The 17,850-nt window shown below is 34.8% G+C and overlaps 1 protein-coding gene across 1 annotated transcript in view; it reads right to left on the bottom strand.

Moving 5' to 3' along the window:
* Window positions 1-9,749: 9,749 nt before the first annotated feature.
* DSCAM (DS cell adhesion molecule) overlaps window positions 9,750-17,850 on the bottom strand; it is a 715,945-nt gene continuing 707,844 nt past the window's right edge. Inside the window, exon 33 of the mRNA XM_043997664.1 lies at window positions 9,750-11,571. Within this exon, the coding sequence (XP_043853599.1) occupies window positions 11,231-11,571 (341 nt within the window). The 3' untranslated portion in view covers window positions 9,750-11,230. The remainder of the gene's footprint in view (window positions 11,572-17,850) is intronic.

Here is a 17,850-nt window from a genome sequence, read left to right as displayed (position 1 = left end):
GAATGCATAAGCAAAAAATGTGCATAGACATCATCTCTTAAGAAATATTAAAAATAAAACACTTTGAATCAGAGGGCAAAGTATAAACAGAAAGAATCCATTTATGATGAACTGAAAGAAACCCTAGAATGAAGACTCCTGTGAACATTTTAGCCAAACTTAAACCTCCCACATCAAAGGAAAAAATACTGTAAGAAGTAAGAAGAAAGAATCAAAATATTGAAGGACTAGTCAGGATCACATACAATTTGGTAATCACCACTATAAGGGAACAAAAAACGTGGAGTATTAAATTCCAGAAGGCAAAATATCTAATCTTGAATCCAAGAATAACATTCTCAGTGAAACTGAGTATAATGCTAAAAAAAATGGATCCTTAATAATATAGAAGAGTTCCAAACATTTCTTTTTTTTTTCTTTTTTTTTTTTTTAGTGAGGCAATTGGGGTTAAGTGACTTGCCCAGGGTCACACAGCTAGTAAGTATTAACTGTCTGAGGCCGGATTTGAACTCAGGTCCTCCTGACTCCAGGGCCGGTGCTCTATCCACTGCGCCACCTAGCTGCCCCTCCAAACATTTCTTAAGACTGACTCTATGGGGGGCAGTTAGGTGGCACAGTGGATAAAGCACTGGCCCTGGATTCAGGAGGACCTGAGTTCAAATCTGAGCTCAGACACTTGACGCTTACTAGCTGTGTGACCCTGGGCAAGTTACTTAACCCTTTTTGCCCCACCAAAAAAAAAAAAAAAAAGACTGGATCTACATAGAAACTTTGACAAAAATCAAGAGAAATGTAAAAGGAAAAAATGAGTGAGCACTCATAAGGAACTAAACAAGGATAAACTGTTTACATTTGAATATGGGGAAATGATACAAATGTCCCCTATCATTTTCAGGAGTCACAGAGTCCAAGAAGTCAAAGACCATGGGAGTGATTCTGTTATGTTTTGTTCATCTTAAAAGAAGATAGGGAAGGGAAGAGAAATACATTGGGAGTGGGAGTGGGGAAGGAACAAGAAGAATGCTAAAAATTATTTCATATAATTGCTGTAGAAGTAAATTTATTTAGCTAGATGATGACAGAAGAGTGTGAGGCATAAAGCTGATATAATCTTCCCTGAGTTTCCAACAAATAAATCAAAAATAGCTCATGAGGGGTGAAACCTACAAAACTGGGGTCTGGGTATCAACTCACCATGATGAGGTCACAAGGAGGGTGCCAAGTTGCTTTGATGAGTGTGATGTGCTTGATGAATGTGAGAGAGAGGGGGAAAAATGAGATGCTGGGGACATGCCCAATAGGAGGCCAAGTATACCCAGATCTAGCTATACTGGTGTGTGGTCAGGAGTCTGGCTCCATCAGGACTGAAATAAGTTGCATTGACAGCACATTCATAAGACATTCAGTGGATGAAGCAAGATTTCCCTCTGGCCTGGTATAGGTCCCAGATTCTCATTGTTTGGAATGGGAGGGAGAAGTAGAAACATTTGAACTTCACTCTTATCTGAACTGATCAAATGAGGGCAGGATACATAAAGTGTTGAGGGAAAAAATATATTTTATCTAATAAGGAAATAGTAGGGGAAATAGTTAAAGAAAAGTTGGAGGGAATCAGAGAAGACTGATTAAGGAAAGGATTAGTAAATAGCAAAATAAACTCTTAAAGAATAAGAAGGAAAAAAGAGAAGGAAAAATATAAGAGAATAAGATTAGGGAAATACACAATTAACAATAATAGTTACTAATGTGAATGGAATAAATACTCATAAAATGGAAGAGGATAGCATGAGGGATTAGAAATTGGAATCCGGAAATATGTTATTCATAAGAAAGACACTTGAAACAAACAGATGTAGTTCAAATAAGGGGATGGAACAGAATCTTCTCTGACTCAGCTGACATGAAAAAAGGAAGAGGAAAGAACACATACATTTCAAATAAAGAGATGAAGTAGAATCTTTTATTCTTCAGCTGAAGTAAAAAACAAAACAAAACAAAACAAAACAAAACAAAACACAACAACACAAAGTAACAACACAAACCATGATCCTGATATTAAGAAAACACTCACAGAAAAGATCTAATTAAAAGAGATAAATAAGAAAACTATATTTTACTGAAAGGTACCATAGATAGTGAATCAATTCTATCTAAATTCTTTTTTTGTTTTGTTTTGTTTTGTTTTTTGGTGAGGCAGTTGGGGCTAAGTGACTTGCCCAGGGTCACACAGCTAGTAAGTGTTAAGTTTCTGAGGCCAGATTTGAACTCAGGTCCTCCTGACTCCAGGGCCAGTGCTCTATCCACTGCGCCACCTAGCTTCCCCCTCTATCTAAATTCTTAAAGGAAAAGTTAAATGAATTATAAGGAGAAATAGAAAGTAAAGGTATAATGGTAGAGAACCTCTATTTCTCAGACTAAATTTTAAAAAATGATAAAAGAAATGAAAGACATGAATAGAATGTTTGACATGTTAGGTGTGCTATACATCAATAATACTGAAAAGAATATAGATATTTTTCAACTGTGCATAGCAGTTTCACAAAAATTGACCATGTATAAGAGCATAACCCCCTAACAGACAAATATAGGCTATAGAAATATTAAATGCTTCTTTTATAGATGATAATATTATAAAAATGATATTCAATACAGAGTTTTTGAAGCAAAGATTAAGAATTAATTGGAAACTAAATCCTAAAGAATGGGTGAGTCAAAAAACCAATCACAGATACAAACAATAGTTTCATTAATGAAAATTAGAACAATAAGACAGAATACTGAAATTTTGGGGATTTAATCAAAGCATTATTTAAGGGAAATTTTATATCTGAACATTTTCATCAATAAAAGAAAGAGCAAATCAGTGAATTGGGCATGCAAGTAAAAAAACTGAGAAAACAATAACATTTAAAACTTCCCAAACACCAAAACAGAAATCCTTAAAACTGAAGTAGAGATTAACAAAATGTAAACAAAAGAAAACATTGAAGTAATGAGAAAAACGAATAACTTTTTTAAAACAATAAAATAGATGTTATTAGCTAATGTATAAAAAAGAAAGTAACCAGATTATAGGCATTAAAAATGAAAAAATAAGTTCACTACCACTGATTAAGAAATAAAATGAGTTATTAAGTATCATTTCACCTAATTAAATGCTAATAAAACTAAGCTAAATAAAATTTATAAATATTTATAACAATATAAATTATTCAGATGAACAGAACCAGAAGTAGAATAGTAAAATATCTATCTTAGAAAAAGAAATTGAACAAGCCATAAATGAATGCCCAAAGATAAAAACATTAGCACCAGATGAATTTATAAGCAAATTCTACCAAACAGTAAAGAACAATTAATTACAAGACTACATAAACGGTTTGGAAAAAATAGTCAAAGAAGGGGTACTACCAAATATTATGATACAAATATGGTCTTAATACCTAAACAAAGGCAGAATTAAAACAAAGAAAACTATAGACCAATGACTATGCAAAAATTTTAAATAAATCATTAGTAAGGAGACTACAGTAATATATCAGAAAGATCATATAATGAACAGTCTGGATATATAACAGGAATGCAGAACTACTTCAATATCAGGAACACTATAAATACAATTGACCATATTAATAACAAGAAACCAAAAAATCATTTGATTATATAAATAGATGATTTTTTTTTACAAAATATAACATCCATTCCTATTAAAAACATTAGAAAGCATAAAAAACAAATGGTTTTCCTTAATATAAATATTAAGAGACAACATTATCTTAAATAGGGATAAACTGGGGGCTTTTCTAATAAGAAGAGGGATAAAACAAGGATGTTGACTGTCACTAGTACATTTCAACATAGTGCTAATCCTAGAAATGATAGTCATAGTAATAGAACAATAAAAAGAAATTGAGAGAATAGAGTAAAAGAAGAGACCAAATTATTACTTTTAACTAATGATGTGATGGTTTACTTAGAGAAATTTGGAGAATCAACTAAAAATTAACTGAAAAAATAACTTAGCAAAGTTGCAGTACATAAAATCGTTAACATTTCTGAATATTACTTTAGGAAGAGGCAGAAAGAGAAATTCCACTTAAAAAAATACAGACAGTAAAAAGTACTTGGGGAGTGTGAGATTTAAAATTGGATATTAGATCATAAATCTCCCCTCTTTAACCTTTCCCTTAATTTATCTCCCAGACTAGTAAATGGAAGAAGCTTCTGGTTTTCTAGTTAGAGCTTTTATTGTATGGTAGTCACAAGGTGATGTTGATTAGGAGGATAGGAAAGTAGAAACACAATACAAATCATCTTAAGTCTAAGCTTAGTCTATATTCCGTATAAAACTCACCAAAAGCTGAAGGCCACCTTTGGGGAGAGAGAGACCGTGTCAAGCGCGTGCTGCTGCTAACCGTGAGCCGGGCTCACTCGAACTCTCATCAGCATCAGCCTGTGCAGTGCAGTCAGGAGACCAGCAGAGCAGGAAAAAACTCCCACTTCTGTTCTCTCCTTGCCTTTTAAGCTCGCACCCCGGAAGTGGAGTGCTAGCAGGCAGTCTGATGTGCGAAGCGGGTGGACTGGCGTGCGTAGCTCATGCCATTGGTCTCCTCCCTGAAAGGGTGGTCCTTAAAAAAAAAAAACTATCCTAACTGACTGTTAAAAAACTTTCATATTTTTTTTTACCACAGGAGCTACCTGGCAAGACACACACACACAGGAACTATAGTTAGGAAATGCTTTTTATTATATATAATATGTATATATATATATGTAATGTATATATGTATATATATACACATTTAAATAATTGGAGAAATATTTATTGCTTATAGTTAGGTGTAATCAATATAATAAAGATGACAGTATTAGCTAAATTAGTTTACATATTCAGTGACATACTAATAAATGCACTAAAGGATTACTTTGTAGAACTAGAAAAAAATAACAACAAAATTCATATAGAGCAACTCAAGGTGAAAAATATCAAGAGAATTAAATTTTTTAAAGTGTAAAGGAAGAAATTCTAATATTACAAGATTTCAAACCATACTATAAAGCCATAATCATAAAAAATAGTATTGGGTAAGAAATATAGCAGTTGATCAGTGGAACAAATTAAATCTACCCTAAACAGAATCAGTATGCACAGTATCCTATTGTTTGATAGGATTCCAACTATTGGGGCATGAATTCAGTATTTGACAAAATCTGTTGAAAAAATTGTAGAGCAGTCTGGCAGAAACTAAATACAAGCCAGCAACTCACACTATCTACTAAATACTGTACACCATATACTATATCCAAATGAATACATGATTTAAACATAAAGGGTGACATCAAAACAAATGAGAGGAATAAGGAAGAAATTACCTGTCAGATCTATTTATAAAAGATTAATATCATGACAAAACAAGAAGTAGAGAGGTTGACAGGGGGTAAAATGGACAATTTGGTTACATAAAGTAGTTTCTGAGCAAAGCAAAAAATAATTCAGTTAAAATTAGAAGAGAACCAGGAAACTAGAAAATTCTTTGAAGTAAGTTTTTCTGATAAAGGTCTCATTTCGAAGATATATGGGGAATGGTTTCACATTTATATGAATATGAGTCATTCCCTGATTGGTCAATGGTCAAAGAATATAAATAGGCAGCCTTCAGAGAAGAATTTCAAGCTATCACTAGCTATATTAAAAAAAATGGTCTAAATCATGAAATATTAGAGTTTAATTTAAACAGTTCTGAAGTACCTTTTCATAAGCAACAAACTGACAAAATTAGCAAAAAGTAAACTAACAAATACTAGAAGAGCTAAAGGAAAACTGGTACATTAATACTCTATGGTGGGGGCAGCTAGATGGCGCAGTGGATAGAGCACCGGCCCTGGATTCAGGAGGACCTGAGTTCAAATCCGGCCTCAGACACTTGATACTTACTAGCTGTGTGACCCTTGGCAGGTCACTTAACCCCAATTGCCTCACCAAAAAAAACCCCCAAAAAACCAAACAAAACAATACTCTATGATGGAACTGGTCCAGTAATTCTGAAAAAACAATTTTGAATTATGTTCCCAAATTATAAAACTGTACATACTCCTTGAACCAGCAATGCCACTACAACATCTGTACCCCCAAAGAGATCAAAGAAAGATGAACAAGATCCATATGTTGATAACAGCTCTTTTTGTGGTGGAAACTGAAGGGATGCCCATCAATTGGAAAATTACCGAACAAGTTATGACATACGAAAGTGAGAAAATACTATTGTGTTATAAGAAGTGATGAAAATGAAGTTTTCTGAGAAACCTGTGAAAAATGTTGTGATCTGTTGCACAGTAAAGTAAGTAAAACAAGGAGAAAATTTATTTCAATAACAATTTATTTTAAAAGACAAAAAAAATTTAAAAATGGAAAGAACTCTGATCAACATAAATGATAAACCATGGTTCTAAGAGGACTAATGATGAAATATACTTCTCACCCCCTGATAGAGAAGCAATGAACTCAAAGCACAGATTTAGTCATACACACAGACAAACACACACACATATGCATACACATGTTTACATACACCATACGCAGTCATATGTATACATCCCACATATAATATATATATATGATACATAGCCAATGTAAGAGTTTATTTTGCAAGATCTTACAGGTTTATAATGAGTTTTGCTTTGCTTTTTGCTTTCTTCTCAATTATTGGGGAGGAGGAGGTTGGAGGGAAAGAATGTAGGCCTGAAAATAAAATAGAATAGAATTTTTTAAAAAAGCACAGATGTCTTACCTTCTACTAGTACTGGATAACTAATGTTTCACCAACCTTGGTTTCTTTTCTGGTTTCTGTATTTGCTCCGAGTGACTCTGGTGGGATAGAATTGACTTCAATTGAGTGCCAGTCCCTTTTGCTTCAGGCCTGGTAGAGTCCCATAGACATACCAGTATTTTTCTCCAATTCTTTTTATTCCTCCTCTGGTAGAGAGCTGTTATAGTAAAGAATAATGTAATGTTTATGTCCCAACTAGAATAATCTTCTGGCTTTCGGTGTTCCATGATGTAGGAATGAAGAGGCAAAGTTCTTTCCCAGACTGCACTGCTGAGTTGTTCCCTAAGATTGTCTACCATGCCATAGAAATCTCTTTGATTTAGGAAGCTTACACTCCCCGTTAATTTACTACTTCTCACATTAGAAGTATCCTTTATCTCTGCAGCCTCTTATTGACTGGTTCCTCCAAGAACCCTCATTTTAAAGAAGGGACTCTATATATTTTTCTTCTCCAGGTTGAACTGCTTACTCATTTTCCCCAGAACTTTTTCTACTATGCTCTCATTGAGTTGTATTGCAAGGTAGTATTTGCATACTTGCAGAGTATGGTGTCCACTTGGGGAGTATTGAGTGAACATGTTATGGATCAGCCTTATTTGCTTTTAGTTCATTGATTTGTTACCTTTTTATGTTTCTTTGTGGCCTAGATTGTCAAGATAGTGGAAATTGCTTTATTTCTTGCATGTAATTACTGTTTTGGAGAGGCTCTGTGGACTAGAGAAAATGTCTAGTTATTTTATCTTGCTGGTCATGTTGCCCTGAAAGATGACACGTATATTTGTGGGAAAATATGCGCCAGGTTTGAGGAGGGAAGGTGCTATTTTGTAGTTTCTGTCTTTACTATGATATTTCAGTAAATGCTTTTGTTTTCAGCTAAGTAAGCCATCTGGATGACCAAGGTTAAGGTAATTGCACTGGGTGGATCTTGTGAGGTTCAATTTTAATAATGCAGACTCACATAGTACCTTGAATTTGAGATAATTGTCTCCCAGAGAATCCAAATTGTGATTGTGAGTTGGAGGATTGTCAAGAGGGAATCTCTAAAAGGAGGAAGATAAGAAATTAGAATAATGTATTGGACTATGAATTGACCTGAATAAGGGATCATGTATAGAGCAAAAACATAGAGTAAAGCACTTTTTGTGTATGTGAGTAAAAATTCACGTTGTACTGGATTTACAACTTACATTCTGTAAAGAACAGAAAATCTTTTTCATATTGGTATGAGCTCAAAAGGAAATGAGGAAATGTAGTTTCTTAGCCGTGTAATAACCTGTGAAATATTAAAAATTCCTCCATGTTTCCTTTTGAGAAAAAGACATCTATTTAAAAACTTAACCATTATAATGACATCAAATATCCAGATGCAAATGAAGTGAGGCAAACAAATATCCATCTTACCAGCCCAAGAGACAACTGGTTTTAACAAATATTTATTGACACCAACTGATGATTATCATCTGTAAAGGTACAATTCATTTTATACTATTTTTTTTCTTTCAAGAGATATGAGGGGGGCAGCTAGGTGGTGCAGTGGTTAAAGCACTGGCCCTGGATTCAGGAGTACCTGAGTTCAAATCCAGCCCCAGACACTTACTAGCTGTGTGACCCTGGGCAAGTCACTTAACCCCCATTGCCCTGCAAAAAAAAAAAAAAGAGATATGAGTACTTTGCAGCCATTTACTGCTTCTTCTAGCCCTTCAAAAAGTACACAAATGGATTTATTCCATATGCAAGTTTGGATAATGGGCTCATTTTAATGAATATTTTTTTTTTCTGGAGGTAAGGGTCTTTTAGAAGTAATCCATTTAGGATTGGAGTTAGGCAGCTATGTGACACAGAGGACAGAGTGACAGCCCTGGAGTCAGGAAGACCAATCTTCCTCAGTTCAAATCTAGATTCAGATACTTATTAACAATGTAACCATAGACAAGTATGTTTACCTCAGTTCCATTAACCTTGCTTAACTCAGTTCCTCATTTGTAAAATGAAAATCTCAAATAGGGTCACAAATAGTTGGACATGACTGAACAACACTACATGGGTCTGCATCTTAGTTTTGTACAACTTTAGCTTACTGAATTAGGAAAAAAAAATCTTTCCTTGAAACTGACAAAAGGAAATTAAAAAAAATAGCCATAAAGTAGTGTTGTTTCCATTCCTTTGTCCATAAAAATGGGTTGTGCATATAGAAATGGTCATTTTGATACCCATTCAGTAAAGAAATACTAGCAAAAATTAATACAGAGCTTGTGTGAAATCCCAAATCTCTATCTACAAAAAAACTCATTTCTTTGTTCAGTCTCTTGTAATCATCCTGTAATGACCTGACAGTATTTCTAATATTATTTAAATTAAGCAGGTATATTTTGGTTAGAGACAAAAAGATTTCAGTGCTGTTTCCAGAGATTTTAGGTGAAATATGAAATGAAATGAAATTTGTTAAATAAAAGTATTAATTCCCCTCCCATTCTAGGGAACTTCCTGTAAAGCACTCTGAATGTTAAATACTAATGAACCAAAGAGGAAGATGAAATATTGCCATTTTGTTTGTTTGTTTTTTTGCAGGGCAATGAGGGTTAAATGACTTTCCCGGGGTCACAAGGCTAGTAAGTGTCAAGTGTCTGAGGCCAGATTTGAACTGAGGTCCTCCTGAATCCAGGGCTAGTGCTTTATCCACTGCCACACCTAACTGGCCCCAAAATATTGCTTTTTAAGTAATCAAAAGGTTACTCTTTTAGGCTTGAAAAAATTAACAATATGAACAAACCAGGTTTTCAGATAAACAATATCACTTGTGATTAGTTTTTCCTCTGGCCATAAAGTGGTCCCCTTTTGACTTAATACACTTAAAGTATTTAAGTAAAATAGTATTTTTTAAAATTTAAGACTCTGCTATCTACTGCAGAAAATGAGGCAAATTAGACTTCACTACAGAATAGGCTAGATCTTTGGAAGCTAGATGTTTTTGATTCCTTAGCTAAGGAATGGCTAAGGCTGGAATGTGAGTGGAGAGGAGAAAGGGATAGGAATATAATTAGTAGTGAGGCTTCAGAATGTTGTTGTTCAGGTGTTTCAACTGTATCTCACTCTTCATGACTCCATTGGGGGTTTTCTTGGTAAAGATTCCATTTCCTTATCCAGATCATTTTGCAGATGAGGAAACTGAGGCAAACATAATTAAGTGACCTGGTCCATGCCACATGGCTAGTAAGTGTCTGAGTCTGGGCTTCAGAATACCTAATCATTACTGTTAGAACTAAGTGTAGCAACGGCAACCATGTGCGTAGAGAGCAATATGGGATGGTGGTTGGGAAAAGAGAGAACCATGAAGGATAATTTAAAATATTTGTATAAATACACATCTTATTAATTCTAGGAAATTCTGCTCAACATGGCATGATTTATTTTATGATTAAATCAAATCACATTTGTTCAGTCTCTGGTGTACATACTTAGAGAGGGTATAGTTTTGGGTTATACTTATGGGCAGATCGACGTGTTGCCAATGGTGCCCAACTGCCTTATCTTGTCTCTTCTAATCCTCAGCTGTGACAGGAGTTCAATATGAGGAGGCCCTTTGGCCTGTTGCAAATTACTTGATGTCAGGGATTGCATTTTCTCTGTGTTATAGATTGTAGTGGCGCCCAGAGAGTGTCTAATTAGTAGTGCTTTTAATTTTGTGTCACTAAATAAGGTGCAAGATTTAGTCTTAATCATTTAAAATAGAAATATAAGTAGGAAATGCCAGCATACATCAGAAACAGACAACTTTTTTGTTTATTTCAATTAGACAAAATGCAAAGTTTCTTGTTAAACTAAAAAACAAACAAAAAGCAAAAACAAATTAACACTCCCCTCCCCCCTTCACAGACAAGACTCATTCTAATTAACGGTAACAACAACAACAACAACAACAACAAAAAGCTCAATTGAGGACCCATTTTCTAATTGGAAAAAAAAAATTGTGCAAACATGATTAAAGACTTTTCCTTCCCCTAAAATCAATGTCCCTTAAAATCCACAAATAAGGTGATTACCCCCTGTTTTTCTTTAATCTTGTGTGATTGACCTCCAGTCAGAATGTTTTGTTTGTTCCCCATGCACTTTGTAGAAAAATCAGTAAAAATTCAACAGCCTGTGAAGATCAGAAAACCGGACTTCTTTTACCCAAAAACATCAGATGCCCAGTCAGATGAAGCTCACACTCAGACAGAAAAAAAAGCAGGGGAGTCTTTGAAGTATCTGTGGTTTCTTTTTTTTTTTTTTTACATTTTTTTAAAATAGTTTGACAATTTTCTTTAATTATAAATATCAGAATCCAGTTTTTTTTAAAAAAGTAGCTTTAATTGAATTTGTTTTTTAATTGTATTTACAGCCACTGTCCAGCCATACTCTGCCTGTTATACCAAGGTGTAAGATTTGGCATAGGGGTTGTTGCCTTTTAAGTGGCCTCGAGAGTCCAGCAGTGATTCTTGAGAGCTGCTCATTTTCGCTGCCTGTCCCAGCTCTACTCCTTCTCTCTGAGGTAATGGGGCCACAGCACCAGATTGCCATGACTGTCCTTCTCTTGTGGATGATGCCTCCATTGGAATGGGCTCCAGGACTGTGGAACACTTCAAGGTTCGACTTTTTTGAGGTTCCAAGCAAGCCTGTCCTAAGTTCTGTTCTCTGCTGATGCCTGGGGCCCCTCGATTTAACAAAAAATCCATTCGAAGATAAGGAGGCAAATGAATGAGGTCACCTGAGAGAAAAAACAGAATAAAGAGGACATTAGTTTACAGCATAATTACAGTTCCCAGATAGAATATCAGAGGTGCCTCCCAAAGTTGGGTGGCATCAGTCCCATCTGCACAGATCAAGTGTTAGGGCTGGATTTCACCACTATACATGTGAATAATAGATGCCACTCTGCTACTGTTTAATCTCTCAAGTTTTGTAATTTAACCAGGAAGACGGAGGCAGCCAGAGTCTTTGGAACATCATAGCAGAAAAGAAAAATGGATTCATCTTAAAGATTCAGAGACCTGCAGAACACAATAATGGCAACTATTAACATCTGAGTTGAAACAAAGGCAGGAAACAGGGTTGGGAATGACAAGAAACCAAATTTCTGAGACCCCAAAGAGTGCCAAAGCCTCATTTTACATCTATTTTATCTTCTTTTACATAGGGAAGCTACAAAGTAGAGGGTAATAATAATGATGTAAGTTAAAATGATAATAAAAGAGTGAATTATATGTATATATGTCTTTGAAGGGAAGGGAATATATGTATATATCATACATATATATGTATGTATATATGTATGTGTGTCTATGTGTATCTCTTGAACCTCACAGTAAACCTTTGATACTTCAGGTTTCATACATATTCTTCAGATGGCAAACTGAGGCCCAGATAGTGGTCACATAGCCTATAGTCACATAGTAAGTATCAGGTCTTGGGATTTGAACCTAATACTAAGAGGGCTGTAAAAAGCAAGGCATACTAGTTCACTATGGTCAAGTTATGATTTATTCCAACTGTTCTTAACAATTTAGAACTATGTGAGAAATGTCACCAAATTATTCATAATCTCTAATTGCAGATTCCAGCAACGGGCACATACTATAGGGGAAAACAGAGTCAACGCTAAGTCAATCAAACCACCAAAGGAGAGCAGGATAAAAATAATAATATTCATTTGGAGGAACAACAAATCTAGAATGTCAAGCAAAATAATGAAAAAAAGGAAGGAGGAATAGCAATTTTAGATCTCAAACTGTATTATAAATCATTGATAATCAAAAATTGGTTTGTGATAATGAAATTTAGTAACCCAATGTTTGGAACCTTTGCTTCTCAAATAAGTCACCTAGGAAAAAAAAAAACACCTCCATATTTGTTCGTTTTTTTTTTTAACACCTCCATATTTGATAAGAATTTCTGCTAAAACTGCAAAGGAGAATGCCATATCCTGGCTTAGACAAGCATTTTAGAAAATTCCACAATAACTTTAAAATGGATGTATTAGGTTGAACATTAATGATTATACCATTAAAATTATAAGACAAGCAAGTTATTTACCTTTCTTTCTTTCTTTCTTTCTTTTTTTTTTTTTGGTGAGGCAATTGGGGTTAAGCGACTTGCCCAGGGTCACATAGCTAGTAAGTGTTAAGTGTCTGAGGCCGGATTTGAACTCAGGTCCTCCTGAATCCAGGGCCAGTGCTCTATCCACTGCGCCACCTAGCTGCCCTGTCATTTACCTTTCAAAAATATTGGTTGGATCTGATTCTTAAGCAAACAAAAGATAAAGAATTAAAAAGATAAGGTAAATAATGCTTATTGAATCAAAAAGTTTTTGCACAAATAAAATGCACCTAGAATTGGAAGAGAGCAACCAGGAAAAAAATTGGGTGAAATATCTCTAATATGGGTTCAGTATCTCAGATATATAGATTTATTTTTTGTCAATTGACAAGGGTTTATTAAGTGCCATGTGCTAGGTACTTGGGATATAAAGACAAACAGTAAGATCATCCCTGCCCTTAAGGAGCTTACATCAATGAGTAGAATGAATATGGGTTTAGAGTCAAAGAACCTGAATTCAACTGTCCATATTGATGACACTATCAGCAGAAAGGTCTTTGGATATAATAACTTCATATGACAGAAAGCTAGGCTGCTGACCACAAATGATGAAGATGACGGTGGTGGTGGTGATGATGATGATAACTTGTATGTCTTAGGCTTCAGAAAAGCCAATTGGGGTTAAATAGTAATTAAAGGGAAGGGGGAAGGAGAAAGGAACCAGGATGGTTATTCTTTCTTTGACTCTCCCTCCTTTCCAACAACAAACCATCTATCTATCCCCAAAACCAAATGCTAGTTTCTTACACCAAAGCATTCTGTTTGATGCTTAAAACTTCAATGTTTAAGTTACTAAAACTCTTTGTGACTCATTTTTCTCACATATAAAATGAGAAAATTGTACCTATTGATCTGTCTGTTCCAGCTCAAAATTTATGATTCCAAGGAATTTCCTCTACTATTAAAGATAGGCATACCTGTGGCAGTTAGAGATTGAGTGATTTAGATAAATAACCAGCATGTTCCAGAGACAGAACAATTTCTTTTTTTTTTTTTCACCAAACAGAAAATTGCTTTGTATGATGTGTGAAAACTGCTGACATGTCTACAGTATGTATGTTTACAAATTCAGCAAAATGGTAATGGAAATGTCAGGTTCCTCTGTCCTATTACTACTGCTCATGATGGTCTTCTGACATGTATTTTCTCCATTTTCTTTTTTTTTCTTTTCTTTTTTGTTTTTTACATATAAGGTATTTTATTTTTTCCATTACATGTAAAGATAGTTCTCAACTTTTGTTTATACAAGCTTTACAATTTCAGATTTTTCTCCCTCCCTCCCCTCCCTCCCCCCCTCCCCTAGACAGCAGGTAATCTGATATAGGTTATATCTATATATGTATATATCTATATACATATACATATAGATATATATATCTATACACACACATATATATACACATAATAACATTAATCCTATTTCTTCATTAATCCTGTTATAAGAGAAAAAATCAGAGCAGTAATGCAAAACCTCAAAATAGAAAAAAAAAAAACAACAACAGCACCCAAAGCAAAAGAAATAGTATGGTTCAATCAGCAGACAGAACAATTTCTAATGGGGATGGTAGAAATTAGAGAGCATTTTTTTTAAAGGATGGGGTAGACTTGGTTGTGTTTATAGACATCAAGGAAAGAACGATTATATAGGGAGGGACTGAAGATTAGAGAAAAAAGGGGATGAAAGTGGAGACAATTATAGCCTCTAGGGGATAACATTACCAATGTAATATATATACACCCCTCCAAAAATCTCCCTCCTCTCCTCACACTGCCCCCAAATCCCTATCCATATATTCCTCTAAAAGTCACTCTCCCACCTATCTCTCAGTTCTCCCACATGTTTAGAAGAACTCTACACCCTTACAATTGCACACGTTGTTTCCTCTTCAACCCAGATGAGAGTAAGGTTCCAGAATTACCAGCCCTACACCCTGACTTGTTTCTTCTGTGTTGGATCTTCTTTTCATGGCCATTCTTATGTTATAATTGCTTCCTTTTACCTTTTCCTATCCAATTTTGTATTTTAGAATCACCTCATTATATACAAATATATGAAAATATATAAGAACTTAATAGAAATATATAAAACCAAAAGCCATTTCTCAGATAAGTGATAAAAGGATATGAATAGCTATTAAAAACTCAAAATAATAGAAAACTATCAATAACTATATGAAAAATGTCCTCCTCCTCCTCCTCCTCCTCCTCCTCCTCCTCCTCCTCCTCCTCCTACTACCACCACCACCACCACCACTACCAGTACTACTACTACTACTACTAGCATATAGGTGGCACAGTGGATAGTGCTGTGTGATCCTGGCAAAGTCTAAAAAATGGTACCTACCTGCCAGGGTTGTTGTGAGGATCAAATGAGAAAATATTTATAAAGTGCTTAAGCACAATGCTTGGCACATAGTAGACACTATATAAATGTTAGCTATTAATAAGAGAAATACAAATCAACATAACTCTTGACGTTTCATCTTTTAACCAGAAAATTGGAAAGGATGACAAAAGATGGGAATGGTCAATATTAGAGGGATTGTGAAAAGAGAGGCACAATAATACATTGTTGGAGGAATTATGAATTGCTACAACTATTTCAGAAAGCAATTTGGAACTAATCAATAGCTAAAATGTTTTTTTTTCCTTTTGATCCCAAGAATCTACTTCTACGTATATATCCCAAGGAGATCATTGACCTTGATAAAAATATTTAAGTGCCTACTAAGTGGCAGAGATAAAGTACAAAGAATTAAACATTCCCTTGTTTCCACATACACCAAAATATTTATAACATTATTTCTTGTGGTAGTAAAGAACAAAGTAGATGCCCATCATTTGGAGATTTATGAAATAAATGGTGTTACATTAATGCAATGTACTGTACTGTAATGCCACTCTGCTGTAAGAAATGAGCATCATGAACACAGAGGATCACAGAAACATTTTCATGAATTGATACCAAACTGGTGATAGGACAAATATGTACCAATGTTGCCCCAACTCAACTTTTTTCCCTTCACTCCCAACATAGGGTAGGCTCAGGTTCCTCTTCCTTCCCTCTTTCAACATGGATTAGCTTTTCCTAAAAGGAGACAAAACAGCTGTAGAGATAGGCATGATGACTTTGCTAAGCTCCTTGTAGTCCACTATACACTCCTATGTGCCATCTGCCTTCCTCACAGATTGTTGTAAAGGGACCTGATATAATGAAGTATTCCAACTTCTTTCATTTCCATGACTAGAGCAGAAAATTTTCATCTCCCTGGGTACCTGGGAGACTAGCTAGGAATTTAGATTAAGGAAACCAGGTCAGTTAGGTCTCAGGGACAGTTTTGTCTCCTTTTAGGCCCAGCATGAGTAATATGGGTTATCAGGCTTGCCAACGCTTCTCCCCTCCTCCCCCCCGCCCCCCACCCCTTATTACTCAGGCTAGGTTTACTGAAGAACAGTTTGTTTCCATCTAGGAAGGAATCTAATATACCTTTCCTGTCCTACCCCAGGTCTTTTTTTTTTCATATTGCCACATTCTGGTGGACAGAGACTTAAGAAAGTTCTCTCCTCCTGAGAATTTTGATGTACATCATTTATATTGTTATAAATGGGCCAGATTAGGCCATACTGTCAAATTATGGTCTATGTGAAAGACTTAGGTTGGCAATCAACCTAAGAAATCCAGGGTCCAGCCTGCTCAGTCAGTTTTGAATAATGTTACAGCTGTGTAAAACCCATGGGATTCCAGGCACAGTTCAGAATAAACTATGACACAATCTAAGAAGAAAGCCCAGAAACTAATTGGACTCTTCATGTTTTAGAAAGGGGAAGGGACACATAAAAGTTTCCTTCTTTTTGTGGAAATATATGTTTCTAATAAAGTTAATACCTATGAACAGATGGGGCTTCATAGGTGAATATTTCCCCTTATATTAAGATATTAAGAGAAAGAAAGAAAGAAAGAAAGAAAGAAAGAAAGAAAGAAAGAAAGAAAGAAAGAAAGAAAGAAAGAGACAGAGAGAAGCAGAAATCATTAGAAAGAGATCCGGTAACATTTTACTATCAAAGGATTAGTTACCAGTATGTCTGTAATTTCAAGTTGGAATTAGATTTTACATTTTTCTAATTAAATATTAATGTTGCAGTGTGGTAACACACCTTTTTTGGTATTTCATTCTGCACCCTCAAACTGCAACTTCAAAACATCATAAATAAATAATAGGAACTGGATAGAGGTGGTTTTTGTACAAGAATCGTATTTCTATTCCTGGCTTGTTATATGAGATGCTTTATGTATTTTTAAAGTACAAAGACATGAAGATCTTTCTACCTTGTTGGAAGCCTTAACATCTGTTCTGTCATCATTGTTTGACACCTCTTGATAAAAACTTTTAGCCTTTATTTAAGACACACCTGAAGGAAAACAATCATACTTAAAACTAACTAGTAACTTCTTTTTTCTTAGAGAGTTTCTCAAAATTAATTCTTGCATTTTCTTTAGCTTCTCTCTTATGTAAAAGACACATTGGGGCAAACATATTCACAAAACCTGAAGTGATACTGACTTAAGGTAATTAATAATAATAATAATAATAGGTGTAGAAGAAAAATTGGGGTAGAAATGAGAGTTATGCAAGAAAGAATCAGTGGCTTGGGAAAAAAAAAGAAGAAAATTTGAACAAAAAACAATTCCTTAAAAAATACAATTGGCCAAATGGATAAAAATCTATTGAAGAAAACAACTCCTTAAAAAGCAGAATTGGCCAAATGGAAAAGGACGTACAAAAGTTAACTGAAGAAAAAAATTCCTTAACAATTAGAATCAGGCAAGTGGAAGCTAATGACTCTATGAAACATCAAGAATCAGTCAAAAAAAAAATCAAAAGAATGAAAA

Source organism: Dromiciops gliroides, chromosome 3 (assembly GCF_019393635.1).
Source record: "Dromiciops gliroides isolate mDroGli1 chromosome 3, mDroGli1.pri, whole genome shotgun sequence".
In the NCBI taxonomy this organism is placed as follows: domain Eukaryota; kingdom Metazoa; phylum Chordata; class Mammalia; order Microbiotheria; family Microbiotheriidae; genus Dromiciops; species Dromiciops gliroides.
Note: the sequence above shows the minus strand (reverse complement) of the source record. Positions and strands in the feature narration are given on the sequence as shown.